At 34.1% G+C, this 26,440-nt stretch overlaps 2 protein-coding genes across 4 annotated transcripts; one reads left to right on the top strand and one right to left on the bottom strand.

The window, feature by feature from the left end:
• Positions 1-452: 452 nt before the first annotated feature.
• On the bottom strand, positions 453-26,440 carry dsn1 (DSN1 component of MIS12 kinetochore complex). The gene is made up of 11 exons (NM_001386492.1): positions 26,386-26,440; positions 26,107-26,134; positions 13,489-13,747; positions 13,340-13,413; positions 13,181-13,253; positions 10,345-10,426; positions 10,209-10,259; positions 7,103-7,174; positions 6,851-6,998; positions 3,765-3,852; positions 453-912 (listed from the first exon to the last, which is right to left on the bottom strand). The coding sequence occupies exons 1-11, from the start codon at positions 26,418-26,420 to the stop codon at positions 830-832; spliced, it is 993 nt and encodes a 330-aa protein (NP_001373421.1). The 5' UTR covers positions 26,421-26,440; the 3' UTR covers positions 453-829.
• On the top strand, positions 15,640-20,634 carry LOC137489850 (uncharacterized). Of its 3 annotated transcripts, XM_087245218.1 has the most exons (4): positions 15,640-17,786; positions 18,769-18,900; positions 19,046-20,031; positions 20,176-20,634. In XM_087245218.1, exons 1-4 carry the CDS (start codon positions 17,645-17,647, stop codon positions 20,572-20,574), a joined length of 1,659 nt encoding a protein of 552 aa, XP_087101344.1. In that variant the 5' UTR covers positions 15,640-17,644; the 3' UTR covers positions 20,575-20,634. The 3 variants fall into 3 exon arrangements, with proteins under 3 accessions (XP_087101344.1, XP_087101343.1, XP_087101345.1); XM_087245217.1 differs by having other exon boundaries at positions 19,046-20,634; XM_087245219.1 differs by having other exon boundaries at positions 17,430-17,786; positions 17,874-18,900; positions 19,046-20,634.

Below are 26,440 nucleotides of genomic sequence, written 5' to 3'. Positions count from 1 at the left end.
ACTTTTTATTTTCCATTAGTACACAATGTAACTATAGAAGAGTCCAGCTTTAGATTTAGAAAACAACTCTTAATTGTTTTTTGAACTTGAGTCAGATGCTAATGTCCGATTTAATGATTTATGCTAAGCTAAGCTAAAATGTTTCCGCCAGATCAAGTGATCAGCTGCAAGGATTCAAAAATGTTTAACTCTAGGAGACTTGAAAAATGAGCCTATTTCAAAAAAAGAAAAAAGAAAAAAAGTGGAGCGCTTCTTTAAAGCGTATAAACATAGGCTGTGTTTGCCTTGGAAACATGATAGCATCACAAACTCTTTATTCCGCTTCTGCATTCAGGCGGAGGAAATAAAATCCAGGGATGGATGAGTCCATTTAGACATATGGGACTGTTTAAAAACTTGAAATGCAATCAAACCTTTTTTTTTTTTTTTTTAAAAAGGGAGAAACGGTTTTGTTTTGTTTAAAGGAAACAAAGGCATTTAATGTGGAATTCAGAGATTTTTTTAAAAAGTACAAGAGAGCACTACACAACTGTCTTTAAAAACATACAGGTAAAAAAAGAGCTTTAGGTGAACAACTAGTCTGCCATCTAGTGTTCATTATTGTGTAATCTGTATACATTGTTGTTTCCTGCCACTAACTCAAAGCAGATGCTACGGACAATTCATCAGTCAGAAAGATCAGGGTTTTTTTTATCCTGGTTTATAGAAGAATGACATTTTGTTACTGGTAACATTGAACAAGTTGATAATGCACAGCCAAAATGGGTGACGTCAGACCCCTGAGCTCTTTATATTTGAGTATTCTGAGAGAAATTTACAGCACTGTGAACTAGGAGGAAACACTAGATATGTGTGCTTTCACCAGCTGTCTGATTGGAGATGAAGGAAGATCCTTGAATCCTGCGCTGGAAGCTGCAAGAGAGAAAAAAAGTCCAGTGTCTAATGAAATAACTGTATTTCATGGGTTTGCCTTGTATTCAGAGACTTTTGAGTTTATTGCAATTTCAGCTTCTCTGGCTAGGTCATGGCAAAAACACAAAAACACACCAAGTTTACCACATTTTATAAATTTCACTTTTCTTTAATCATAAAAATATTTTAACAAGTAAAAGTCAGCAATAAATAATACACAAGATAAAATACATAATCATTAGAAGCCAAAATTGAAATCAAAACTGAATTTTCGATTAATTGCATAACCCTAACAGAAACTATATTCTTCATCGTATTAATTCTGTAATATTATTCTTCAGTAAACATGCAAATGTACTTTTTTTACATTTTACATTTAGTCATTTAGCAGACGCTTTTATCCAAAGCGACTTACAAATGAGGACAAGGAAGCAATTTACACAACCAAGAGCAACAATGAATAAGTGCTATAAGCAAGTTTCAGGTCTGTAAAGTCGAAGAAGGGAAGTATTAGTAGTTTTTTTTTTTTTTTTTTGTTCAGTTAGTGTGATATTCAGTGAGGCGATTACAGATTAGGAAGTGTAGTGGTACATTTACAATTATTTGTAGTGGTACATTTACAATTTTTGTGGCCAAATGCTTTAAACTCTATTGAAATGCCTTTAAAACACAAGCACATGACAAAGTTTCACACTGCTATGGCTAAACTTTACAATGTATTCCCAACTGTTGTGATAATCAACAATAATCCCAACTCAACATTGCAAATCCTGCGATGTGGCTATTGCAGACACACACATTGCAATATCGATGCTGAATCGATATATTGTGCAGCCCTAAATAATATTTACTCAGATTTTAGACAAATCTTCTTTCAAAATCTGGATATTTTATTCTTATTTGATAGCTTGCTGCTAGTTTTAGAAAAGCAACAATTTTAGTTTCTGTCATCTATTTTAAAACCCAGCCTTTGAATTGGACATTTTAAGAGAGTGAGAAAGAGAGAAATAGAGTTTTGAGTTTAGTGCCATATCAGCATATCGGCAAAAAACAGATTAAGTTTACCACACTTTATAAATATACCTTTCTATCATTATAAAAATATTTACAATAAACAGTCATCGACAGAAATAAATAATATATACAATAAAATACATAAATAATAATAATTAACAAGAAAAAAATCCGAAACCATTTACGGTTTACTTTTGATAAACATTGCTCATTTTTGGAAGGATTCACATTTAAAAATATTTCATTTAAAGTCTCTCCAGGTAACTGGAGAAAATCAGATTCTCCCAAAAAAAAAGAAAGAACACTAAAAACATAAAATCTGGAAACCTTTCACAGATTATTTTAAAGAAATAAATTATACAAGAAATTTGAATTGAAGAGGGTCAGACTACTTTAGATTCAAACTAAAAGTCTGTATTCATTTTTCTATTTTTACAAATATTTTCCTCTTTTTTTATTATTATTATTGATTTATTGTATTTATTATGTTGCGGCCGGAAGGGCATCCGCTGCATAAAAACTTGCTGGATAAGTTGGCGGTTCATTCCGCTGTGGCGACCCACGATTAATAAAGGGACTAAGCCGACAAGAAATGTTTGTATATGGTATTTTTTATTGTCAAATTGTTGTGCAAATGTTTGTAGGTCGGAACTTGTTAGCCATTGTGTTAAGATGTTTAAAAAACAAGAAAAAAAGTTGTAATAAAATAAAATAAAATAAAAAGTCTCTCCAGGTTAAAACCATTGTCTGATAACATAAAAAAATAGGACATTCCACAAGTACATGTTTAAGAGTTTGGTAACATACCTTTTTTGGTACATTTTAAACCCAAAGCTTTTTAATAATAATAATAATAATGATAACATGTAATTATAATTTTTTTAAATAAACATTGCATGTAAGTGTTAGTTAACAGAAACCATTTGGAATGATTGCTTTTTGATTAAAGTGGAATAAAACGAAGGAATAAATCAAAGCTGAGAAATAGCCTATAACAGGGGTCACCAATCTGGTTCCTGGAGGTCCGGTGCCCAGCAGGGTTTAGCTCCAACTTGCCTCAACAAACCTGCCTGGGTGTTATAAATATACAGAGTAAAGCTGCAGTCACACTAGTTTGTGTGTGCGAAATTCTGTCGTACGGTGCTGCGAAAAGGGGCGGGATTAAACAATCTTACTAGACATTTAAAAAAGCAAGCGATTGCTCAATGTTTTAAATTTCTGTTAAGAGATGTCATGTTTTGATCCTTGATTGGTCTCACGCAGTCAAGTGATGTGATTTCGCAGGTCAGAGTTAACCAAGCTTGAACTTTGCACTGCAGCAACCTGCGAAACTTGACACATGACCCCGTGTTTCCAGTCTGACGCATTTGTGTGCGTATGAATGGAAGTCTATGGGAAGAAAAGCCCAGTGTGACCGCAGCTTAAGGCCTTGATTAGCTTGTTCAGGTGTGTTTGATTAGGGTTGGAGCTAAAATCTGCAGGACAACCGCCAGGAACAAGTTGATCCCTGGCCTATAACGATTATAAACAGCGCAATATAAAAAAAGATATAGAAAAAAATTTGTTTTGATAAATGTAAAATAAATTTAAAGTGACAAACAAAAATCCTTGATATTCCATAACTTGAATAAAAATGTATGTTTTATAAATTACAATATATAAATATCAAATTCCCTGGCATTCAATGTCTGGAATAAACCTGTTAAAATTCCATAAACCCCATGACTTGTGGAAATCCTGATTCTAATATGCAGATGTTTTTTTGAACTGGCTGTATTCACCTTACTGACCCCATATTTTATGTCTATTTCCCACACTATAGATTCACATATCCTCACCTAGTCTGGCGCTGGTCTCCTTCAGCAGCAGCTGAGATTTCTCATGAAAAGACAGCAGATCCCTCATTATACAACACTGAGAGTCCATCTGTGAAGCAACACAACATCACATCACAGCAGCTCTTTAAACAAACAAAAAAGTATCTCTCTACCTATTTATGACACCACGTTACAAGGGATACTTCACTTAAACAATTTAATTGCCCTCATTTACTTGCTCCAAAACTATTTTGACTTTTTTTAATGTTGTACAAAAAAGAAGATATACTAAAGAATGCTGAAAACCTGTAACCATTTACCTCCACAGTATTTGTTTTTCCTACTATGAAAGTCAGTGGTTGCAGGTTTTCAACATTCTTAAGTATTCTTCAGCATCTTTTGTATACAGCAGAAGAAAAAACAAAGATGTAAGGAACAAGTAAAGGATGAGTAAATGAATACAGAGTTGTCATTTTTGGTTGAACCTTCCCTTTAAACACAGCTCAGATTACTTATTGCATATTTTTATTCTGCATTAGAGTCGTAAATATTTGAGGAGAGAATGATTCATCACTGTGTAACAATACAAAAACACTGAATTATTTGACAAAGATATGTTCAGATTTTTAAAATCAATTTTGTACAACATCTTTTGCCTATGATAATTTTATAACTGTTGATTTAATGATGTGTAAGCTGACATTATTAAGGTTGTCAATCAGTTTTTACAAAACTATTTAGTCCAAAAGCACCGACTATGATGAAACCTATTAGAAGTTCAAATTACCCTTTAAATTAAGTTATAAAAACAAACAAAATAAAAAACAGTTTGGGTTTGTGTGTTTTTTGTTCATTAGATTTTAAATAATTGAGAAACTTCAATCAACGAAGAACCGTTTATTTCTACCTAGCAATATTTAAAGATGCAGTAGGTGATTGTCTTCAGAAACATTTGTGTTGTGCTGGTTGAAAGTCTCTTCACATCCCAATAGTAATGAATAAAGTAAATAATCTAAACATGTTTATATGTATTATTATATTCTGGGTAAGGCATAAGACTAAAACATTTTTTATCCAATTAAAATTTGTCGGGCTGATAACTCCCTGTTCCCACAGACATAACCGCTGTTTGTGCACGTACACGAGAGAGTGACAGCGGTAAAAATAAGCTAAATTATATCTTTTTTAATCCTGAATCTATATTTGAGTTACTTTTGCATGCTGGAGGAAGGACGAAACCATGGCTCTGTTAGACCGGTGATGTTGTGTTTTAAAATTATTTTAGTCAGGCAAAGCTGACGTAGATTGTGTTGTGGTATGAATGGGTTAAATGCACAGAAGTGTTGTTCAGCCACTGAAATCTTTAGACGCAAGGTCGATGCAACTAATTTCAGTTTCATAAGGGACCTTTTACAACATCGATAATGTAGATTTATATTTAGTTTAGCAACAAAGCATCAGTAAGCAATATTCAGCCTAGCCTGCTTCACGAAGGCAAAGTTGCTTTTATATGTTATAATAACAGCACGTGACGCTGTTTACTGTGCTACTTTGCATTTTCGGTCTGAAATAGCATGCAAGCATGGCTTAGTAATAAGTAGGGCCAGACGGAATCTGCGGACATTTTTGCTATTTCTGCTGAGAATTTTGGTAAAAGACAGCGGATTTCTGCAGAATTATTTTGGGAGTATCATAACTAAAACCTTAATATATGAAATAAAAAATAATACATTTTAAACTTTTATTTAATGTTTAAAATGCAAATTCAATTAGATTAACTTTGTTTGGTAAATAAAGCAAGTTTGTCATATAATAAATCTAGTAAAAGACATAAAATATTACTGTACAAACTGCAATGTACATAAATCAGATGAACATTTTCACATTAGTCAATAATATTACTGAAATTAATTTAAAAACTGAATAAATATAGATGTTCACACATTTACTCAAGTAAATAAACAGAATTAATGATGGGCTAAAAATCTGCGGAAATCTGCTGAAAATCTGCGGAATTCTGCGTGCGCAGATTCCGGATGGGCCTAGTAATAAGTGTAATACCTGCACGCCGCTGGCCAACCACTAAGCATACAGTAGTTGCTTTAGGACAAAACACACGAGAGAGTGAGACCAGTGATCCTTGCATGCATGAAATATTGCACATTATGACAAGTTTTGCTAGCTACACAACTGAAAAAGTGCAAGATATAATACAGCTTTTTTGTTGGGAATTGTAGTATTATAAAGTACAATAAAGTTTTCTAACTGGTGAATGACAAGATCTAGTGCAGCGGAGTCTAAACTCGGTCCTGGAGGGCCGGTGTCCTGCATATTTAAGTTCCAACCACAATTAAACACACCTGAACCAGCTAATCAAGCTCTTTCTAGGTATACTAAAAACATCCAAGGAGGTGTGTTGATTAAAGTTGTAGCTAAAATATGCAGGACACTGGCCCTCCAGGATCTAGTTTGGATAATAACAGAAAATCAGAGCAGAGCTTATAATTAATACCCAAGACCCTTCCAAATAAGGTCAAAACAGAGCATTTCATAATAGGGGCAAATACTAAGGTTGTAAATGAATGTATGAAAAGGTTTATGGAGAACATATATGCCACATATCTTCTATGTAATGGTGTTGCAGTGGGTAGCGCTCTCGCAGCAAGAAGGTCGCTGGTTCGAGCCTCGGCTGGGTCAGTTGGCATTTCTGTGTGGAGTTTGCATGTTCTCCCCACATTTGCATGGGTTTCCTCCAGGTGCTCTGGTTTCCCCCACAAGTCCAAAGACATGCGGTACAGGTGAATTGGGTAGGCTAAATTGTCCGTAGTGTATGTGTGTGAATGATAGTTTATCAGTGTTTCCAAATGATGGGTTGCGGCTGGAAGTTGGCGGTTCAAACTGCTGTGGCGACCCCAGTTTAATAAAGGGACTAAGCCAAAAAGAAAATGATTGAATGAATCTTCTATGTTGATATGAGGGAACAATCAAACATTGTTTTTCGAGGCATTCTATGCACCTTCATCAGCTTTATATGAATAGATTATATGACTGCGTTCAAAATCTATATCTGGTTCTCTGGGAAGAATAGTTGTGCGTCACAATCTCACCACTAGCTCCATGTTTTGGAGTAGTTTCTGCTGTCTTGTGAGCACAGTCTTGTAGTCAGGTTTGTTCAGAATGAGTTGACTCTGTGAAGACTTGGCAAAGCATGATGGGTTCAGTGGCACACCCGTGTCTTCACCCCGCTCCACACATCTGCAACAGGACAGAGAACCACAGCTAACACAATCCAACAACACAATGATCAAAGTCCTTCTGCATCTATTCATGTGCTCGTGTGCTTGTGCAGTTGTGCTCACTTGTTCAGTTCATCAGCTTTGGACCGGTGTTTGTCCAGTAGTGCCTCCCATGACGAGCATTCAGCCTGTAACCTTCAGAAACACACGATGGCTATTAAAGAACTATTAAAAATGACCTGTCGTGCAGTGTGTAACTCAGCGGTAAGTGAATGAAAAGATCCAGCTGAGTTTTAAATATTAAAATACCCAAAAGAAATAATGCTAATCAAAAGGATTAGAGTTGGCTTACTACAGAACAAAAATGATTGCTTTTATTTAATATTTTTGAATTTATGAGGAAAAAGCTTCATTATGGATGTGACGGATGTGAAATTGCCACTTATGTGACTTAGGTAAATGAAATACAATTGTTTAAAAACATTGACAGAGACATTTTTGAGTATTTTGACAGTAGTGTAAAATACAAGCCTACACAAAAAAAACCTAGAAAGGGATTCGCTATTTTAGTAAAAACTTTAGTTTTTCATGGCAAGTTGACATTTACATGGAATTGCTTTGTAGTGAATTCTGGCAGATGGGATTGCATCATACTGCCACCTTTGGCTTGAGCCATGCCAACCCGAGCAAACCTCTGACAAGTTTGTGCTGATGCCACAAAGTTAATAGTAGTAATAATAATGGTAATAGTTAAACTTTTGCAGATGCGCAGAAATTATTATTACTGAATGGTTGTCGCATTACTTGAAGTTTTGATTATGTATATGCTAGTCTAAAACTGCAGTGCTTTATCAATATGTTCCTGCATTGGGCTCACACTTACACTATCTGACAAAAGTCTTGTCGACTATCCAAGTTTTAGGGAACAACAAACAATCACGTGACTTCTAGTTGATCATTTGGTATCAGAAGTGGCTGACATGAAAGGAAAAGGCCTCTAGATTACGCTTATTTACCAAAATAAAATATGATCATGCTGTGATTTTTTAATTATTTAATTAGGACAGTAAGGTCTGACTTTGCTCAGACAAAAGTCTAGTCACTTAACAGAAATAATACAGTATAGAATATAAAGTCATGGTGCAGTGGGAAAAGAATTAATATTGTGCATGACTCCCTTGATCTTGGAGGACTGCATCCATACATCTCTGCAATGACTCAGATAACTTACGAATAAAGTCATCTGCAATGACATAGAAAGCGTTCTTGCAGAACTCCCAGAGTTGAGAACTCCCCATTGAGATTCTTTAGATTTATCTTAAATGCCTTCTCTCTATTACCCCAGACATGTTCAATAATGCTCAAATCTTGTGACTGGGCTGGCCAATCCTGGAGCACCTTGACCTTCTTTACTTTGAGGAAATTTGATATGGAGGCTGATAATTCTGCCTTTAACTGTGTGTGAGTGTGTGTATACACACACACACACACACACACACGTTTACAACCTTTAGTCTATGGCAATGGCAGTGTTGGCCAGATGTAAAGCGGATAATTGGGCAGCTGAAATGGCGGTGGCGCTGCCTTGACAAGAGCAGAGGGGTGCTGCTATACCGCCGTAACAAAGTTAATACATCTGTCTCGCACAGACACGGATACTACTCCAGACAGTAAAGTGTCGCCCACAATTGAGGCAACTCTCTCCTCAAAGGGTGTTAGTTCAGCATCCCCTTTTCAGTCCACACTACAACGGTGCGCCGCTATTCTACTCTTAACCTGCACCTTTACATCGGACCATTTATTTTTTAATTCACTCACAGTGCGATGTTCAGACCCCACTACGTTAACCGCATCAGCTAAACTCTCTTACTCTTTTTTTTTTTTTTTTTTTTTTGTTATTACAACAAATTAAGACAAACTTGCAAATAACACTGTTTTTTTTTCCGGTCACAGTCTGTGAAGTTTCTCTTCTTGCTCGCTTTTGCCATTGCTTTGTTGTTTGGTTTTCCCAAAGTGAAGTCATTACCATATTTATTAGGGGGAGAAGGCAAGGAGAGGTTTTGCACTTGAGCGCTCAATTTCAAGTTAATACGGATGTACAGATGGAAAAAGCTTGGGCTTCCGCGTGCGAAGTGTTTCCATATATCTGAATTTTTTACTGCGTATGCACATTTACAGCTTTGTCCGCACGCAATGTTTTAGCATTAATTCAACACAAGTCTTCGTACATGAGGCCCCAGATCTCACTGGAAGAAGAGACAGTACTGTCTCAATGTGATCTCCTTGCTAAACAAAGGAAATAGTAATAAAATTTAATAATAATAATAAAACAAAGAGGAGGGTGCTCCTCAGTGAGCAGATTATATGGGACTCATTGGGTTAATTAGATCAAATTAAATGCATATTATAAGACAATAAAAGTGTTATTTTACTTTTTATCTTGCATTCATATCAGCCTTTTGTTCGAGACTCCCAAAACCAAAATATAACCTTTTACAATGCACTTTAATATCCATTGATGAACATGATAAAATTAGGTCATGAAATAAACTACATTCCTACGGTGATGTAAGGCTGGGTGGTATGACTCACAGGGTTCCCACTGTCTTTTTAAAAGCACCATTAATTTCAAATCAAGAACTGTTGTAATTCCCACCGCCAGCAAATATGAAAGCCCTTACTGTACTAAACATTTCACTTACACTTAATATTTACATTAAAATGTCACAGTAATGATGATGATGTTTTGAATGCATCATTTTAAAAATGTAGACAGATTTAAACAGTCATGATCAAAGTACTTATGTTTAACTATATACTGAAATTATTCAATTGTGGTTTCTAAAATATTGATCAAATGTGCATTTTTTTGTCATAGTTCTTCTGCAATGTTTAATTTAAGAACAATAAATTCACAATTTTTACATTTGAATTGAAGCACTTTCAAAAACCAATGTTGGTTTTTAAGCACTTTCCAGACTTTATATCCATATGTCTGAAATTCAAGTACTTTCAATAAGAAAAAATATCACAAATAATCATTGATGAAAATGAATTAACTTCACACTGGTTTAATCTGCATGCAAACAAAGCTAAACATGTGCTATACTGTTGTTTATTTGCACTAAAATTAAATGCTATTCAGTTCAAATTTGAAGTACATACTTTATTTTTTACATCACTCAGCCGTGTTATTGTGAAGTCTTGCCAGATGATAAAAAAAAGTTACCTGCTAATGTCCTCCTGAATGCGTGCGGTGGTCATGTTAACAATGGGATCGCTGCAAATAAAAAGAGGATTTGAATGTGTTTCAGGATTGAAGTAGAGATTAATGTAAACTAACATATAAACAAACTGAACTTTACCTTTCAGCAGGTTGAAGGGAGTTCTGGGCTTCTCTGCTTATATCTTTTGCCAGACTGTCCCATTCTTCATGCAAAGATTCAACTGAAAGTGAATGGCATTGATTTTGATCAGTGATATCGGTCAGAAGAGATGCTATACACATGTTAATAATACGTAAAGAAAACACAGCCTAAGTGTATACATAATAAGGCTGCACGATATCGGAAAACTTCTGACATTGCAATGTTTTGTTTTGCCATGACATATTTTGTAAAATTAATATAATTTCACTAGATGATTTGAACAGCTCTATTTGGAAACATTTCATTCATTTAAATTGGCTGGGAAAGATCAGAGTGTTTTATGCAGTGTATCTGCATAAATTATAATAAATATAATAAAAAATGTGGCGCTTTATGGTTTTCTAGGAAGTCTAACAGTATTCAAATACAGAAAATGAACCAAATGTAAACTAACACGGTCACAATTGTATAAATAAAAAAAATATAATATCTTTATCTTTTCATCTTTAATAAATAATCTAATCCTGCGATGTGACTATTGCAGACACACACTGTGATATTGATGCTCAAACAATATATTGTTCAGCCCTAATACACAATAGCATAGGATGTGATTATTCATTACTTTTGTTGTAAATCCTGCTGATTTCCATTGTGAATGTTATTTAGCTCACTAATCCTAATAGATAAGGGCTTAATTGAAACTGGAAACATGGCTTTTTGTCAATAAATTAACTTCTATTCATCAAAGATAACGTTAAATCGAAAGAACTGCTTTCACAATGCCTAATTGTAATAAATGTTTCTTAAATCAGCATTATAGAATGATTTATGTAGAATTATGTGACACTGAAGACTGAAGAAATGAGACTGAAAACACATTTCATAACATGAATATAGAAGAGCTATTTCTTAATGAAATAAATGCAGCAATGGTGAGTGTTAGGCTATGTTCCCACTGCAAGGCTTAGTACTCAAATCTGATTTTTTTCTCATATCTGATTTTTTTGCATGGCTGTTTACATTGTTATAAATGTGGCCAATATCAGATTTGCAGTGTGGTAACAGATCATGTTCCTAAAGCAGAGGTGGGCAAACTACAGCCCGTGGGCCATAAGCGACCCGCTGAACACTTTTATCCGGCCCGCAAGGGAGTTTTTAAAATGCTGCTTCTGAGAAGGTTTGGTTTAGAATTAGTAAATTGATAAAGCAATACAAGTGAACGCCATGTGATGGCAGCACTGCACGCAGTACAGTTAGTGCAATCAGTAGACTTAGAACACACTCTCAGATATTAAAATGCACTCGACAGTTAATGACCGAACGCCATAGATATATACATTAGATGTCGCCTTCCCTGTTGTTGTCTATTAGAAGGAATGCGTCAATAGAGCCGTCAATTTAGTACAGGGTATCGCTCCTTTGAAATGAATGCGGGACCAATCTGCAATGGAGAACTGTGGCAATCCAGAGCCAGAGAATCACACATATATACATATATCTATGATCGGGAGTTTTCCCGGAGGTCAGTGTGCAGTATCTTTTTTTTTTAATTACGAAACGTATAATTTTACATCACTTTTCTACATTGATGGATAAGTGATCGCACAGGCATTCCTGACAAAAAGCTTGTGTTTGTGTGTATGGAAATGTACTATCCACCCACCCTGTTAAATTAGTTCTAATCATGTCCTGAAACACACCTCCACACCTGCTTTCACTTCTCATACTGACGGAGGGAGCGATTTGTTTGTGTATGAACTTATGAATGGAATTTGTGTATTTACAAATTGTGTTTTGAAATTACGAAAGAAATTTGTGTATTTTTGAATTGTGTTTTGAACTTATGAATGGAATTTGTATATTTACGAATTGTGTTTTGAACTTGTGAATAGTATTTCAGTCATGTATAAATTTATACATAGGATTTGTGCATTTACAAATTGTGTTTTGAACTTAAGAGTGGAATTTGTGTATTTTTGAATCGTGTTTTAAACTTATGAATGGAATGTGTATTTACAAATTGTGTTTTGAATTTACAAATGGAATTTGTGAATTTTTAAATCGTGTTTTGAACTTAAAAATGGAATTTGTGTATTTTTAAATCGTGTTTTGAATTTATGAATGGGATTTGTATATTTACGAATAGTGTTTTGAACTTACGAATGGTATTTGAATCATGCTTTGAATTTACGAATTGGGATTCGTGCATTCACAAAATGTGTTTTGAACTTAACAATTAAATTTGTGTATTTTTGAATTGTGTTTTGAACTTAATAATGGGATTTGTGTAATTTTTAATTGTTTTAAATTTACAAATTGGACTTGTGGATTTACAAATTGTGTTTTGAACTTACAAATTGGATTTTGTAAAAGTGAATTGTGTTGTGGATGTGTAAAACTTCTTTGTAAATGTATTAGTTTTGAAACTGATCTGGCTCCATGCTACTTCCTGTCTAAACACTCTGCCATCCCAATAAAGAACAACAATAATAAATAAAATGGTTTTAAGCTCTGAAAAGTGAATATTTTATATTGATCTATTTTCATAAATAAATGATCTAAATGATAACTCTTGATTGAAAATTTTAAAACACATTATCAGTAGTTTAAAAAACTAACAAATGGACATTTCACTCAGTGTACCTATTAAAGCCAAATCCAGATACACAATAATAACTTTGAAGTTGTCTCTTAAATGTTTTTTAAAAAGCTGTTATTTTTTAATGAATTTCCTACCAAAAAAAGTCATGAAAATGTAACACTGAGGACTGATCATACTTTCATTACCATTGATCCAGACAGAACACTTAAAAACCCTGACTTTACTTACCTTGAGTCTGAAGAGTCTCTGTATCAACACCAGGGATGGTGTACAGACTGCTTTTGACCCTCTGCACCGTCCTCTAGAAAACAATCCGCAAAGACGAAAAGGTAAAAAGTCAAACTCATCAAGGACCAAAAAGTAATACAAAAACTGCATTGTAAAGACCTGCATCGCAGCTTTCATGAGCATCTCCAGTCTCTCATCATCAGGTAAAGACAGACTGATGGTTTCACACAGAGCTAAAAGAGAACATCAACAATCAGAAATGACTCCAGCAGAACGTCCTGTAAAAGGCTCTGTGATGCAGGACTCACGCTGAGAGGAGCTGCTGAAGGCCGGTAGAGAGCGCCGGCCTCTGGATGATCTCCTCAAGGACTTCCGCCGAGAACGAGGGTTTTGTTCGGCAGCAGGAACACTTACACTTTCCTCTTCAACCTTGTTCTCGGGCTGCTCGTCGTCTTCTAAACGCTGCATTGCTGCTGGAGCAGGAGAAGTGCAGGGAGACTTCTGAGGAGGACCAGAGACGTGGTTGCTATCATGAGGGCGTTTGACTCCATGAGAGCCTTCTGAGGCCTAGATCATACACATGAAATTAAAACAGTTAAAGGGACAGTTCACGCAAAAATAAAAAATTTACTAACCATTTACACAAGATTTTATGAACATATTTCTTCTGTTGAGCACAAAACAAGAAGATACATAGAATGTTGGAAAAATACAGCCATTGACCTCCATAGTAGTAATACAAAATACTATGGAAGTTAATGGCTGCTGCTTTTCTCCATATTCAAATTATCCTGTTGTGAGTTCAACAAAAGAAACAAACTCAAACAGGTTTGTAAGCTGAAGGTGAAAAGTGATGACAGGTAAACAGTATTTTATTCATATTCATTCTTAGAAACTGTAAAAAGTTCTTTTTTTTACAATCAACAATCCAATTTCTATTCTATTTGGTAGTCTTTAATATTTAAAAAAATATCTAAAAGTTTAAAAGTTTATTCTAATCAATTCAATTCAATAATTGCTTTATTGGCATGACAAATGTTACAAATGTATTGCCAAAGCAGTTATAAAGTTTACATAAAAAGTAACATACATATAAAAATTAAATAGTAAAAAATAGTAGTAGTAAAAAAAGATGATATTTATATATAATAATTAAATAAAATATTAACAATACAGCATATTATTTAATATATCACATTAATATTCAATATATTATATTATTATTCAACATATCATATTTTTCATAAAAATCAATACAAACATAGATCAGAATAAACTACATTTAACAATCAACATTTTAGGATAAAACAGTAATAAAAACAATAATAATCAGTATATTTACAATGATTAATTTATAATCACCTAGGTGTGTGTGTGTTTCTGCCGGCGCATCACTGATGTTTTTTTGGTCTGCTCTCTCTTTTTGTGACAAGCATTAATGTATTGGGCCGCTAGAAGGACACACTTATTTTTATTCTCTCTCTCTCTCTCTTTTATATATATATATATATATATATATATATATATATATATATATATATATATATATATATATATATATTTAATGTCCTGCTACATTTATTATTCATAATTTAAAACCTTTGAACCTTTAAAAACCAATTAATACATACATTAGATTTATTTTGTTAATATATGATCAAATCTAAAATTTTATGCAGTTCATACATTTTACTTTTAACACTCTGTACACAAAAATCAATTTCAGCAGCATTCATTTAAAATAAAATCTTTTGTAACATTAGAAACGTCTTTAAAATGGCAAATCATATAATGTGTGCTTGAGAAGTTTTTCTAAACAAACAAACAAAAAATTCTGAACAACTAAATCACAGGAATCTAATCGATTTTCAAATATATTCACATAGAAAAAAAAGTATCTGAATACTAATTCCTAGTATAACTGTTTTTATTCTATTGTGCCAATTTGAACCAACTAGTACCAATTGAGCATTATGTCAATGCCTCAGACTGGTTTCCTGAACATGACAATGAGTTTACTGTACTCAAATGGCCTCCAATAGTGGACCTTTGGGATATGATGGAAAGGGAGATTCACATCATGGATGTGCAGCTGACAAATCTGCAGCAACTTAGTGATTCTATCATGTCAATATGGACCAAAATCTCTAAGGAATATTTCCAGTACCTTGTTGAATCTATGCCGCGAAGAATTAAGGCAGTTCGGAAGGCGAATTAAGGTGTACCTAATAAAGTGGCCAGTGAATATATACTGTATTATGTGACTAAATAATTTTGGATTTATGTTTTTCCCTCTAATTATCATTTTGCTTTTTTCATTATTTCCATCTAAGGTTTGTTTAAAGTTTATTTTATTCCCATTATTAAAGTCAAAATACTTATATGATGCAAAAAACACAATACACACACACACACACACACACACACACACACACACACACACACACACACACACACACACACACACACACACACACACACACACACACACACACACACACACACACACACACACACACACACACAGACACACACATATATATATATGGATGGTATTACTACAAACCATCTGAATAAATAAACCATTGTGTATTGTATTTTTATTTATTATTCTTAATATTTTTTTCCATTATCTTTTAATAATCATATCAGTTTTTCTTATTTGCGTACTTATTAAAACTAAGTGTGTGTAGGTATATATTCTATATATGTATTACAAAATCACTTTAAGATTGTACTCATTGTTTATGTATTCTGCAATACTTTGGCAATACTTAACAGCTTTGACTAGCTCTTTTGATTTGAATTCATTTAAAATTAATAATGATTTCAATAAGGAAATGTATTTAATGTGATTTTATTGTAGTAAAAAGTTACCTTTCTCTGTCTGCACCATAACAAAAGCCCTCATTATTTCAGCGTTTCTGCAGGTTTCATCAAGTCAAATTTAAGACATTTTAAGGTAATTTTAAGACCATTATGAATGAGATTTTAGATCATACATGTCTAAACACTAATGGTTTTCGGTTAATGGCCTGGTTAGACCAATGAAATTGAAAAAGGAACACATGTAGTTATTTCTTTACCACATATTTTAATGTGTCAAAACTAGAAAACTCTAGTTTGCATCTTATCCAGTTACTATGACCATTTATGTGAAGCTGCTTTGACACAATCTACATTGTAAAAGCGTTATACAAATAAAGCTGAATTGAATTGAATAGTTGTGTAGATTTTTTTCAACAAGCCTCTTTTTTAATTACAAGTTTAACATTGTTAAAAGTATATTTATTATGAAGAAAACAACACAAAAAATGCAAAAATATATATTGTTTGGATTTGGTCCAAATTGATTGAGTATAACTCTTATTCTAATGCGCTTCTGTTATAAACCCTTAAGTTTCATGCCTATTTATAAACTTTATGTTGTCCACTCACACTTTCTTATGTAAATAATTTGATTGTAAATGGAAGATTATGTAAAGGGATATAAAAATGATCAATTATAACAATAATACACTATTCCTAAAAGTTTAGCATGTTTAGCATTATCTGCAGATTAAAAAATCATTCTGGCTATACTTTAGCAAATGAAGTTATTTTGTATTTCATTTTTTGATCACTCAGTGTTACCAACTCAACTATTTTTGATTCACATTTTGAATATATGTTGCCTGCGCTTTTGCACACATTTGTTCTGCCTCTTACGGCCTGATTCTGAATTATTTTCTTGATTTTCATTTGTTAAACTATATTTTCTGTTCAAAGGTAATTATTTACATTTAGTTTTGATTTTTGTTTTTCTGCGAGTTGATGTTGCACTCCTACACTAATGACTATATTATTTATTTCTTATGGAAATGGCATGTATATTTGCGGCATGTCTAGCTGGATGGATCACATTGAAGCGGAATACTTTAAATTCATTTATTAGATATTATTTCAGTCAATATATGTCAGTTTTGTTGTTTGAGTTTCACAAAAAACTCTCAGGTTTCATTTGTTGTGCTTCTTTGTCTACAGTTACAGCAATTTCTAACTGATTATCTATTTAAGACAGCTTTTGTCCCTTAGATCAATTTATTTAGCTATTTTTTCATTTATTTTATGTCATTTGCACATTTGCAGTCATTTGAGTTTAAAAGAAAACATTTCTTAGTCTTATGTCTTGTTACCATAGTGACATGTTCTGAGAATAGAACGCATTCCAAAAGTGTACTTGAAGCCCTGCATCATCGGAGAATATCTTGTGAGTTTGTTGAAGTGGAGTAGTACAGGTGTGTTTTTGGCTGTTAAGTGTTAAAAAACTTGCGTTCCGAGAGTTTTGAGACCGTCTCAGCCATTGAACATCTTTCGTTTGAGTGATTCACGGTGCAAGACCGAAATCCTCATCCTATTCCAGCTAGCAAACCCCAAGTTTTTGAGTGGTTACAGGTGAAAGACTGAAACCCTGTACCGAATTATATGATGGTTGAACAGATTTCTGATCTCCCCACAACATCAGCTGCTAAAATGGAGGAAGACGAAGTTCCCAAAGCCTGCAAGATCTCCCAGAGCCAAAGAAAAGTGAAGCAGCTCAAAGAAAGGCCAAGAAATGGCACTAATAGTGAGTCTTATTTACATTGTGCTATCCAATATCCAGTGTTTTCCTGACATAATAATATACTTACTATTAAAAATAATGTTTGTACAGGATAATAGACAGCTGGTTAAACTGCTGGCTAGCATTGCATTCACGTGCATCTTAATGCAACATTTTGGGTAAAATGATAATGTATTTCATTTTCAGCTTTTCTGATACAACTTTAGTCTAAAATCCTTTAGTAAAATGAGATATGCACACAGACTTTTCATTTTCAGCCGACAGCCCGATGGCTTTCGTTTAACTGTCTTTCCATTACAAAATCACCACATTTAAGATCTGTTTTCTTTAAAAATATGTGATCTTCACTGACTAATATATATTTGATATAAAGTGGGTCTCAGACCGGACAAGAATCACTGCATTAAATTACATTTAAAATAAACATGAAAATTTATTTTAGCTCAGTATTTTAAATTTTAAGAGTTTCTGCGCTAGCCTGCTGGTACTGACGGTGCTAGCGGTTCCATACAATAGACTATCGTCTCGTTTTATGCTTGAACAACTAAACGAATGCTTAGGTTAATTTAACTGATTGTAATTTATTTACATCACGATGTTTATAAAATGTTAAATAATCACAGAAACCTTTAATCCGAAATTTAATGTTGGCTGAAAAACTCTAGCTGTGCAATATACCCCAGTATTCAGTTTTCTATTTTAAAAAAGTGCACTGAACATGTAGTTTTTATATCGTTTGGTGCATTGATCATTTGTGTAGGCAGTTTTATATAACATGAAAATAATAAAATATTATAGTCAATACAATAAATAATAATAAAATACAAAAGTGTAGCAAATCCATGGCAAACTTGTGGTAACCTTGGTTTAGCTACAATAACTTTTTAAAATGGTTATATATTGGGGTTTTTGTTTTTGGTGAATGTTCGTTTTAAATTTTTCTCAACAAGTGTGTAAAGATGTGCAATCATTTCTCTTTTAACAGATGAGAAGGAGAAAGTGAAAGAAAAGAGAAAGAAGAGAAAGAAGAGCAAGGTTGCTTCTTTCATCAGAGCTGCTCTACGATGGTTCTGCTTCTGTCCTCGTAATGAGCCGTTCACACTTTCCTCATCTGATGGTAAATGATGGTTTTTGCATCTCAATATTTTCTAGTGTATAATCTCATTAATAAACTGTATTTTTACTCCCCTTTATCTGGAGTTTAACGTCTCCTTGAAAATGACTTTGTACTATGTGCAAACTGCAATCATTTGTCTTAACAGATTCTGAACATGAGATCTACGAAAAGATGATTGTGGAAGAGGAAGAAGTGAAGGAGATAATGCAGGAGGAAGTGGTGGAGAAGAAAGAGGAGGTGATGGAAGAGGAGGAGGTGGTGGACAAAGAGAAAGATAACACAAAGCAAGAAAAGACAAATGAGGAGGAGGAGGAGAAAAGTGGGGAGGAGAAGGTGGTGGAGAAAAAGGAAGAGAAGGAGATAATGCAGAATGAGATTGTGGTGGAGAAGAAGGAGCAGATGATGAAAAAGAAGAAGGTGGTGGTGATGGTGGTGGTGGTGGAGATGGTGGAGACAAATAAAAAAATAAAGAAAGATACCAGCACCCAACTAACAGAGGAGGAGAAGGTGGTGGAGAAAAAGGAAGAAGAGAAAGAGATAATGAGGAAGGAAGAGGTGGAGAAGGAGGAGGAGGTGATGAAAGAGGAGAAGGTGGTGGTGGAGAAAAAGAAAAGAAAGAAAGATACCAGAACCCGACTGTCAGAGGAGGAGTTCTGGAGAAGGAAAATGGAAGAGGAGAAGGTGGTGGAGAAAAAGGAAGAAGAGAAAGAGATGATGCAGAAGGAAGAGGTGTTGGAGAAGGAGGAGGAGGTGATGAAAGAGGAGAAGGTGGTGGTGGAGAAAAAGAAAAGGAAAGATACCAGCACCCGACTGTCAGAGAAGGAGTTCTGGAGAAGGAAAATTATCGCCAGAAGGCTATCTGCGGCAAAGTTTCTGTTTGAGCAAATAAAGGAGGAGGAGGAGGACAAGATGAAAGCTGAGGAGGAGAAAAATGAGGAGGAAATAAAATACATTGGAAAGGAGGAGGAGGAAGAGGAGGAGGAGGAGAAGCTGAAGAAAAGGAGAAGGAGAAGGCGGCCAAGGAAAAACTGCAAGGTAGAAGAGGAGGAGACGGAAGGAAAGGAAAGTGAGGAAGTGGAGAATCACATTGAGGAGAAAGAGCAAATGAATGACATTGAAAAGGAGGAGGAGGTGAAGAAAAAGAGAAGGAGGAGGCGGCCAAGAAAAAACTGCATGTTGGAAGAAGTGGAGGAGATGGAAGGAAAGGAAAGTGAGGACGTAGAGAATCACATTGAGGAGAAAGAGCAAATGAATGACATTGAAAAGGAGGAGGAGGAGGAGGTGAAGAAAAAGAGAAGGAGGAGGCGGCCAAGAAAAAACTGCATGTTGGAAGAAGTGGAGGAGATAGAAGGAAAGGAAAGTGAGGACGTAGAGAATCACATTGAGGAGAAAGAGCAAATGAATGACATTGAAAAGGAGGAGGAGGAGGTGAAGAGAAAGAGGAGGCGGCGGCCAAGAAAAAACTGCAAGGTGGAAGAAGTGGAGGAGATAGAAGGAAAGGAAAGTGAGGAGGTGGAGAATCACATTGAGGAGAAAGAGCAAATGAATGACATTGAAAAGGAGGAGGAGGAGGTGGTGAAGAAAAGGAGAAGGAGAAGGCGGCCAAGAAAAAGTAACAGTATGAACGAGGAAGACAAAGAACAAAGTAGAGGAGTAGAGACATACTGTATGTGAAGGAGGAGGGTGAACAACATTGTACAACATCAATAAAAATGTGTTTTGTACAATACTGTATGTGCTGTGTGTTGTGTTCATCTGCTTAATTCTCTGTTTCAAAAGTATTGAATTTTGTTTGTTTAAAGAAAATGTTGATTTATATTTAGATTTAACATATATATGTAACAAAATAGTTTTGTGTAGTTTAGTTTCTATGTATGTGTGTATCACATATACAAAACAAATATATATAATACACACACATATATAATGTCAGACTTATATTTTGCATGTAATTAATCTGCCCAGCGCTAATACAGTAAACCTACAGATCCTGGAGTCTGACCTTTAAGAATTATATTGCGATTCAGATTTCTTGTTTAGAATTGTTAAAGTCGAATAATTCAGAGAATTGCTATCTTTCCGAGGCAGAAACAAGCTTCAATAGAAACCACAAACAAATCCATGAAAAATCTCATCACATCTTCAAACGATGAAAATCCATTAATAATCTATTCAATTAGACTTCTATCTAATTCTAACTTAATGAACTCTTAGTTTACTTTACCATCAAGACTAAAGACTTTTAGTGCAGGTCTCTAGTCGCTCCATTTCTATTACCCTACAGTTGCACAAACTGACATTATGAATTGAAAATATGTCCATTGGAAATGTTTAATTAGCAAAAACTGCCACTCTCACACAAACACACACACACACACACACACACACACACACACACACACACACACACACACACACACACACACACACACACACACACACACACACAAACACAAACACACACTTCAGACTTGCAAGAGGTGGTTTTTCAGGCAATTCAAAAAAGCTATTTATCCGCTAAAGAATAGAAAAAAAAAAGTTTTAGCTGCACTGCAAAAAATGTAATGACAAAAAGTCAAGACAACAAATATTTTGATGTTGCTTTAACATCTTTTAATATAATAACATTTTTAAAGTTGTACCAAGTTTAACTTAATATTTGTAATCTATTTGATTGATGCAAGTTGAGATGACTAGAAAAGTTCATTTGACTCAACTGAACCATGTAAGGCAGTAGGAATATTTTTAGTGTAGACTTGAGACCACCCGAGAATTCAATGACAAAACTGTCAAATGTGTTGTGGCGGAATAGTTCAAATGAATTGATTATCTATTATTTCAGTCAATATCTGTCAGTTTTGTGGTGTGAGTTTCACAACAACCTCTGGCGTTTCATTAATTGTGCTTCTTTGTCTACAGCTACATTAATTTCTTATTGATTATTTATTTAAGAAACATTTTGTCCCTTAGATTTTTTATTTATTTTTTGTCATTTGCAGTCATTTGACTTGAAAAGAAAATATTTCTGACAAAACTGTACAAATGTTGTAGAACAAAACACATATACACAAAATGAATAAATAAGTGATAGTACAAAACAGCACAATGTTGCAGCACAAAAACAAAAAGTAATATTATTATTATTTTTAATTTTTTAATGTATAAACACGCAGAGGGTTGAAGACACAAAAACAAAAAAATAAAAAGAATAAAAACAAAAGGACAAAAAAAAATGCAAGGAGTGATATTGCAGTGCAAAAGATGTGCACAGAAAATCATAAAATAAAATGCTCAATAAAATAAAAGAATAATGTTGTAGATTAAACACAATAAAGTAAATAAAATAATAAAAAAACTAATAAAATAATTTAAAAATAATAATAATAATAATAGAAAATAATGAAATATTGGGTTTATTTAATATGGTGCACACACAAAAACTGCAAGAGCAATGTAGCAATACATGGCATGCAAAGCTGTCTTTTTTTGACATTTAAAGTGTAGCATGAGGGTGTGAGGTGAATGTTTGCATGTGTGTGGAGAAAAAAAGTAAGAGGAATGTCAGGAAATTAAAAAGCTGTGCTTCCAAAATCCTTATATCCATAATATCCTCAAATAAACAACTAAACTCCAAAACAACATTGAAAGTTTACACTTTCAATGTTTTTAAGCAAAGCGATACCACAAAAATGGCGCCGGTGTGACGTCACACACAACAAACGCACGTGACTGACAAAGACCGATTGAGTCGACTTGCCTCTGACCTGTCACTCCTCTAAACACAGGATGAATGGCGGCGCGGGAATGGATGTATTGCGCAATAACTCATTTCTGGAAATGTGGCGACGAGTGCTTTATTTTAACACGAGAGCGCATTCATACATGCAAATCGCTAAAACAGACATGCAAGCTCTTAAATAGGCTTTTTTTCAAATGAACTGCAAGACCTCTCATTATCGCGTTTGTGCTCAGATTGAATACAATCACAACCTTTCCACTATTAAAGTAGACATTATTTATCTTTGCTCCTTTACTAAATTTAGTCAAAAGTATTCAAAGTTATTAAGTATTTAGAATTAGATTGATGCATGATCGATGACAATGCTAACGGCAGTGTTGGGGAGTAACTAGTTACATGTAACGCCGTTACGTAATTTAATTACAAAATAAAAGTAACAGTAATTAGTTACAGTTACTAAGAAAAATATGTAATTAAATTACAGTTACTTTTGAAAATGTTAAAGATTACAAATGGGGTTACATATAATATTTTTCTTTAAATCTCTATGATATGTTGAATAATATTAATCTATTGCTTTGCCTGTTTTTGATATGCACGATGGCTTCTGCTAAGGCCATTTATTCAAGCGCTGATACTTTTGATTTGATTTTGATTTGATTTTGATTTGCGGGCGTAAATCCCGGGGGGAACATGTTCATTGTCCTCCTCACCAAATAAAATATATAAATATATATATATAAACGCACTCTCTATTTTGAAAAATATATGTGTGTATACCTAAAATAATTGTCTAAGTAGAAAAAAACCCGCATTTATTATTTAAAATGCATTTAGAAAGAGTTCACCCCCCGCTTCCTCATAGTGGTTTGATCCACCTACTCCTCACGTACACGCAGCCTGTCACACAGTCACAGACAGACGCAGAAGTTAGGTGCGTGGCTACGGTTCAATGTTGAATTTGAGTAAGTATGGTGTATTAATCACATTAAAAAATCGATTCTCTTCAAAGATAATGCAGAATCATTTATAAATTAGTTGCGGCAAAAATGCAGATTACCGATGTCCATGAATCTGCTGTATTAGTGGTTAAAATTACTCATGTAGTTAACGTATGCTTGTTTAGCATGTTGCATACGTTAGTGCACTGCAAAATAATACGCCAAAGTGCATTGTTTCATTTGTGTCCACTTGGCATAATGTTAACTTTACATTAACGGCCACAATTAGCATATTGTTTATCTGTGGATTTGCTAAATGAGCACTGTGCTACGTCCAAACTAGCCCCACTTTATTTTTTGTATAATCAATTTCAGTTCTGTTCTTAGGTGACTAAATTAATTTAAAATATAAAATGTCCTTGTTTTTATTGTTGTGATGATTTTTCTGATAGTTTTTCATTCTTTATGTAAAGTACTTTGAATTAGCATTGTGTATAAAATGTGCTACAGAATAAACTTGCATTGCAGTGTCATGGACTAGATAAAATTATTTAGGTAAAGTTGGTTTTATATCCGCTAGGGATGTAACGGTATCAGAATTTCACGGTACGGTAATACTTCGGTATGAATGTCACGGTACGGTATTTATTAAATCATTTACAGGAAAAAACAAAACTTATGAAAATACTCCAAAAAAGTGCCAAAAGTGTCAATGACATACAAATTAGCCATCTATCTGTAAGCTTTGAAACAGGAACTTCAATTTTAATAACAAAAAAAATATTAAACCATGTAAAAAAATTAAGTTTCAATTTAGTATTGTTGAAAACTCATCACATTCAACATTTAATCACTCACTCACTTAGATAGAGATGGCTTTAAAGGAAAATTATCATATAAATATAATCTGGTAAAAGCTGGTATCTCTGGGCATTTAAAATGTCCCCTGCAACAGAAAAAACCCCTCTCATTTGGGACTGAGGTTTCTGTGACATAGAGATATGACTTGGCCCAGGTTGACAGCAGTGGGTAACGTTGTGCATTGTCTTTCCCCCACTTGAGAGGACAAGCCATGAGTGAGAGAGGTCTCATGTCTGCATCAATCAATCCGCCCTTCAGTAGGCGCGCGACCACACCGCTCTTGAGTATGCGCGCTCGACCCCCCCTCCCCGCTTTACAGTACAACGCAGCTGTCCAGAACACCGCAACAACACAGCTATTCAGTATGCGCGCCACAACACAGCTGATCAGAACGTGCGCGACAACACCGCTATTCAGTACGCGTGCGGCGACAACACCCGCTTCAGGTCGACCATTTCCAGCTCTTTTTGATGCCCGCTTCTAGCAGCACACTCCATTTCCGCATTACTGTATCTGTAGCGACAACAGACCGCAAGGGATGATGGCCACCCCTGGGCTGATGGGAATTGTAGTTTTCGCTACCTCCCGTTCGCTTCATTCGCCTGAGCAAATTTTCTCAGAAGACCTATAGTTTTACCGAGTCATGCGACTTTGGTAATATCGAAAAAAATTTATATTGCGGTATGACGGTACAATACCGTTACATCCCTAATATATATATATATATATATATATATATATATATATATATATATATATATATATATATATATATATATATATATATATATAAATTTCTTATATGTTTTAGAAATATTAAATTCAGATATTCACAGAAATTGAGGATGTTTTCTTCAAGAAAAGAAAATTTAAAGAAAAAATTTCTAGCATTAACATTCGATTTTCTAATTACTATTCTTTCCCAATTAATAAAAACAAAAACATGATCTGACCTTCTAAAAATAAATCAATTTTTTATATTAAATACATTTATTTATATAGTTTTATACAAGAAATTTTCATATCAATTACATACTTTCACTTTTGTTTACATCTATTATTCTCATTTGTTAGCCACTTTAGACGTGTGTCTGCAAATAATACAATGTAAGTAAATGTAAACACAAAACAGCAAGCTTTATACACTTAGGCAGGGGTTGTTTATGTTTTTTGGTGACATTAAAGGCAACCTAACATGTTTATAAAGACGTGGAAAAATGTTGTGACCATTAGTTACAAGTTTCTAAAACTACAAAATATTGTTCAACTGTTTGGGGTGTGGAAGATGTTTCTTATGATCACCAAGGCTGTATTTGTTTGATAAAAAATAAAATAATCTTTAAAACATTAATACAATTTAAAATAATTGTTTTCTGTTTTAATATACTTAAAAATATATTTATTTCTGTGATGAGAAGCTCAATTTTGAGCATTATTAATCTTCTCATCGGTGTCACACATTCCGTCAGAAATCATATGTATATAAATTATTATGAATATAACGTACATAAATATAGAATAGAACATGTGTTATTATAATATGCTCATTTGCTGAATAGATGTAACGTTAATTATTTCAAAACGATTTTTGACACTGACTCCAAAGCTTTAACGTTAAATGGCAACAGTTAACGTACATAAATAACAAAGCATAAAAAGATTTACCATAGTATTGATGTTGCTGGCATCACATCTGTGAGAGAGAGTAGACGGTCATTTAAAATGCAGCACATGCAACAAAGTAAACAGCTTGCTTTGATAGACAAAACATCTAAGAACATGTTTTAGTTCCTAGTATAGTCAAGTTTAACGTTAGCAGTTTGACAACATCAACATTATTTTAAAACTGGGGAGACTTCTTTTCTATTAAAGGACAACGTTTGCGCAAGGATACAATCAAATGTCACCGGTAAACATAAAATGTAATCATAATAAAACACTCACGTCTCGTAGCCTTCTTGATTCAGAGGCTCCGCCATTTTCTTTCAAAGCCCGCGCG

This window comes from Danio rerio, chromosome 3, assembly GCF_052040795.2.
Source record: "Danio rerio strain M-AB ecotype USA chromosome 3, GRCz13ab, whole genome shotgun sequence".
In the NCBI taxonomy this organism is placed as follows: domain Eukaryota; kingdom Metazoa; phylum Chordata; class Actinopteri; order Cypriniformes; family Danionidae; genus Danio; species Danio rerio.
This window is presented reverse-complemented; position numbering and strand designations above follow the sequence as displayed.

Bases quoted from the DNA above. Each gene is read 5' to 3' on its own strand.
- LOC137489850 (XM_087245217.1), top strand. From the start codon at position 17,645: ATGATGGTTGAACAGATTTCTGATCTCCCCACAACATCAGCTGCTAAA. The intron at 17,787-18,768 runs GTGAGTCTTATT...CTCTTTTAACAG, and splicing joins GCCAAGAAATGGCACTAATA to ATGAGAAGGAGAAAGTGAAA. The intron at 18,901-19,045 runs GTAAATGATGGT...TTGTCTTAACAG, and splicing joins CACACTTTCCTCATCTGATG to ATTCTGAACATGAGATCTAC.
- dsn1 (NM_001386492.1), bottom strand. From the start codon at position 26,420: ATGGCGGAGCCTCTGAATCAAGAAGGCTACGAGAC. The intron at 10,427-13,180 runs GTAAGTAAAGTC...ATTCACTTTCAG, and splicing joins AGAGACTCTTCAGACTCAAG to TTGAATCTTTGCATGAAGAA. The intron at 6,999-7,102 runs GTGAGCACAACT...GTCCTGTTGCAG, and splicing joins AAAGCTGATGAACTGAACAA to ATGTGTGGAGCGGGGTGAAG.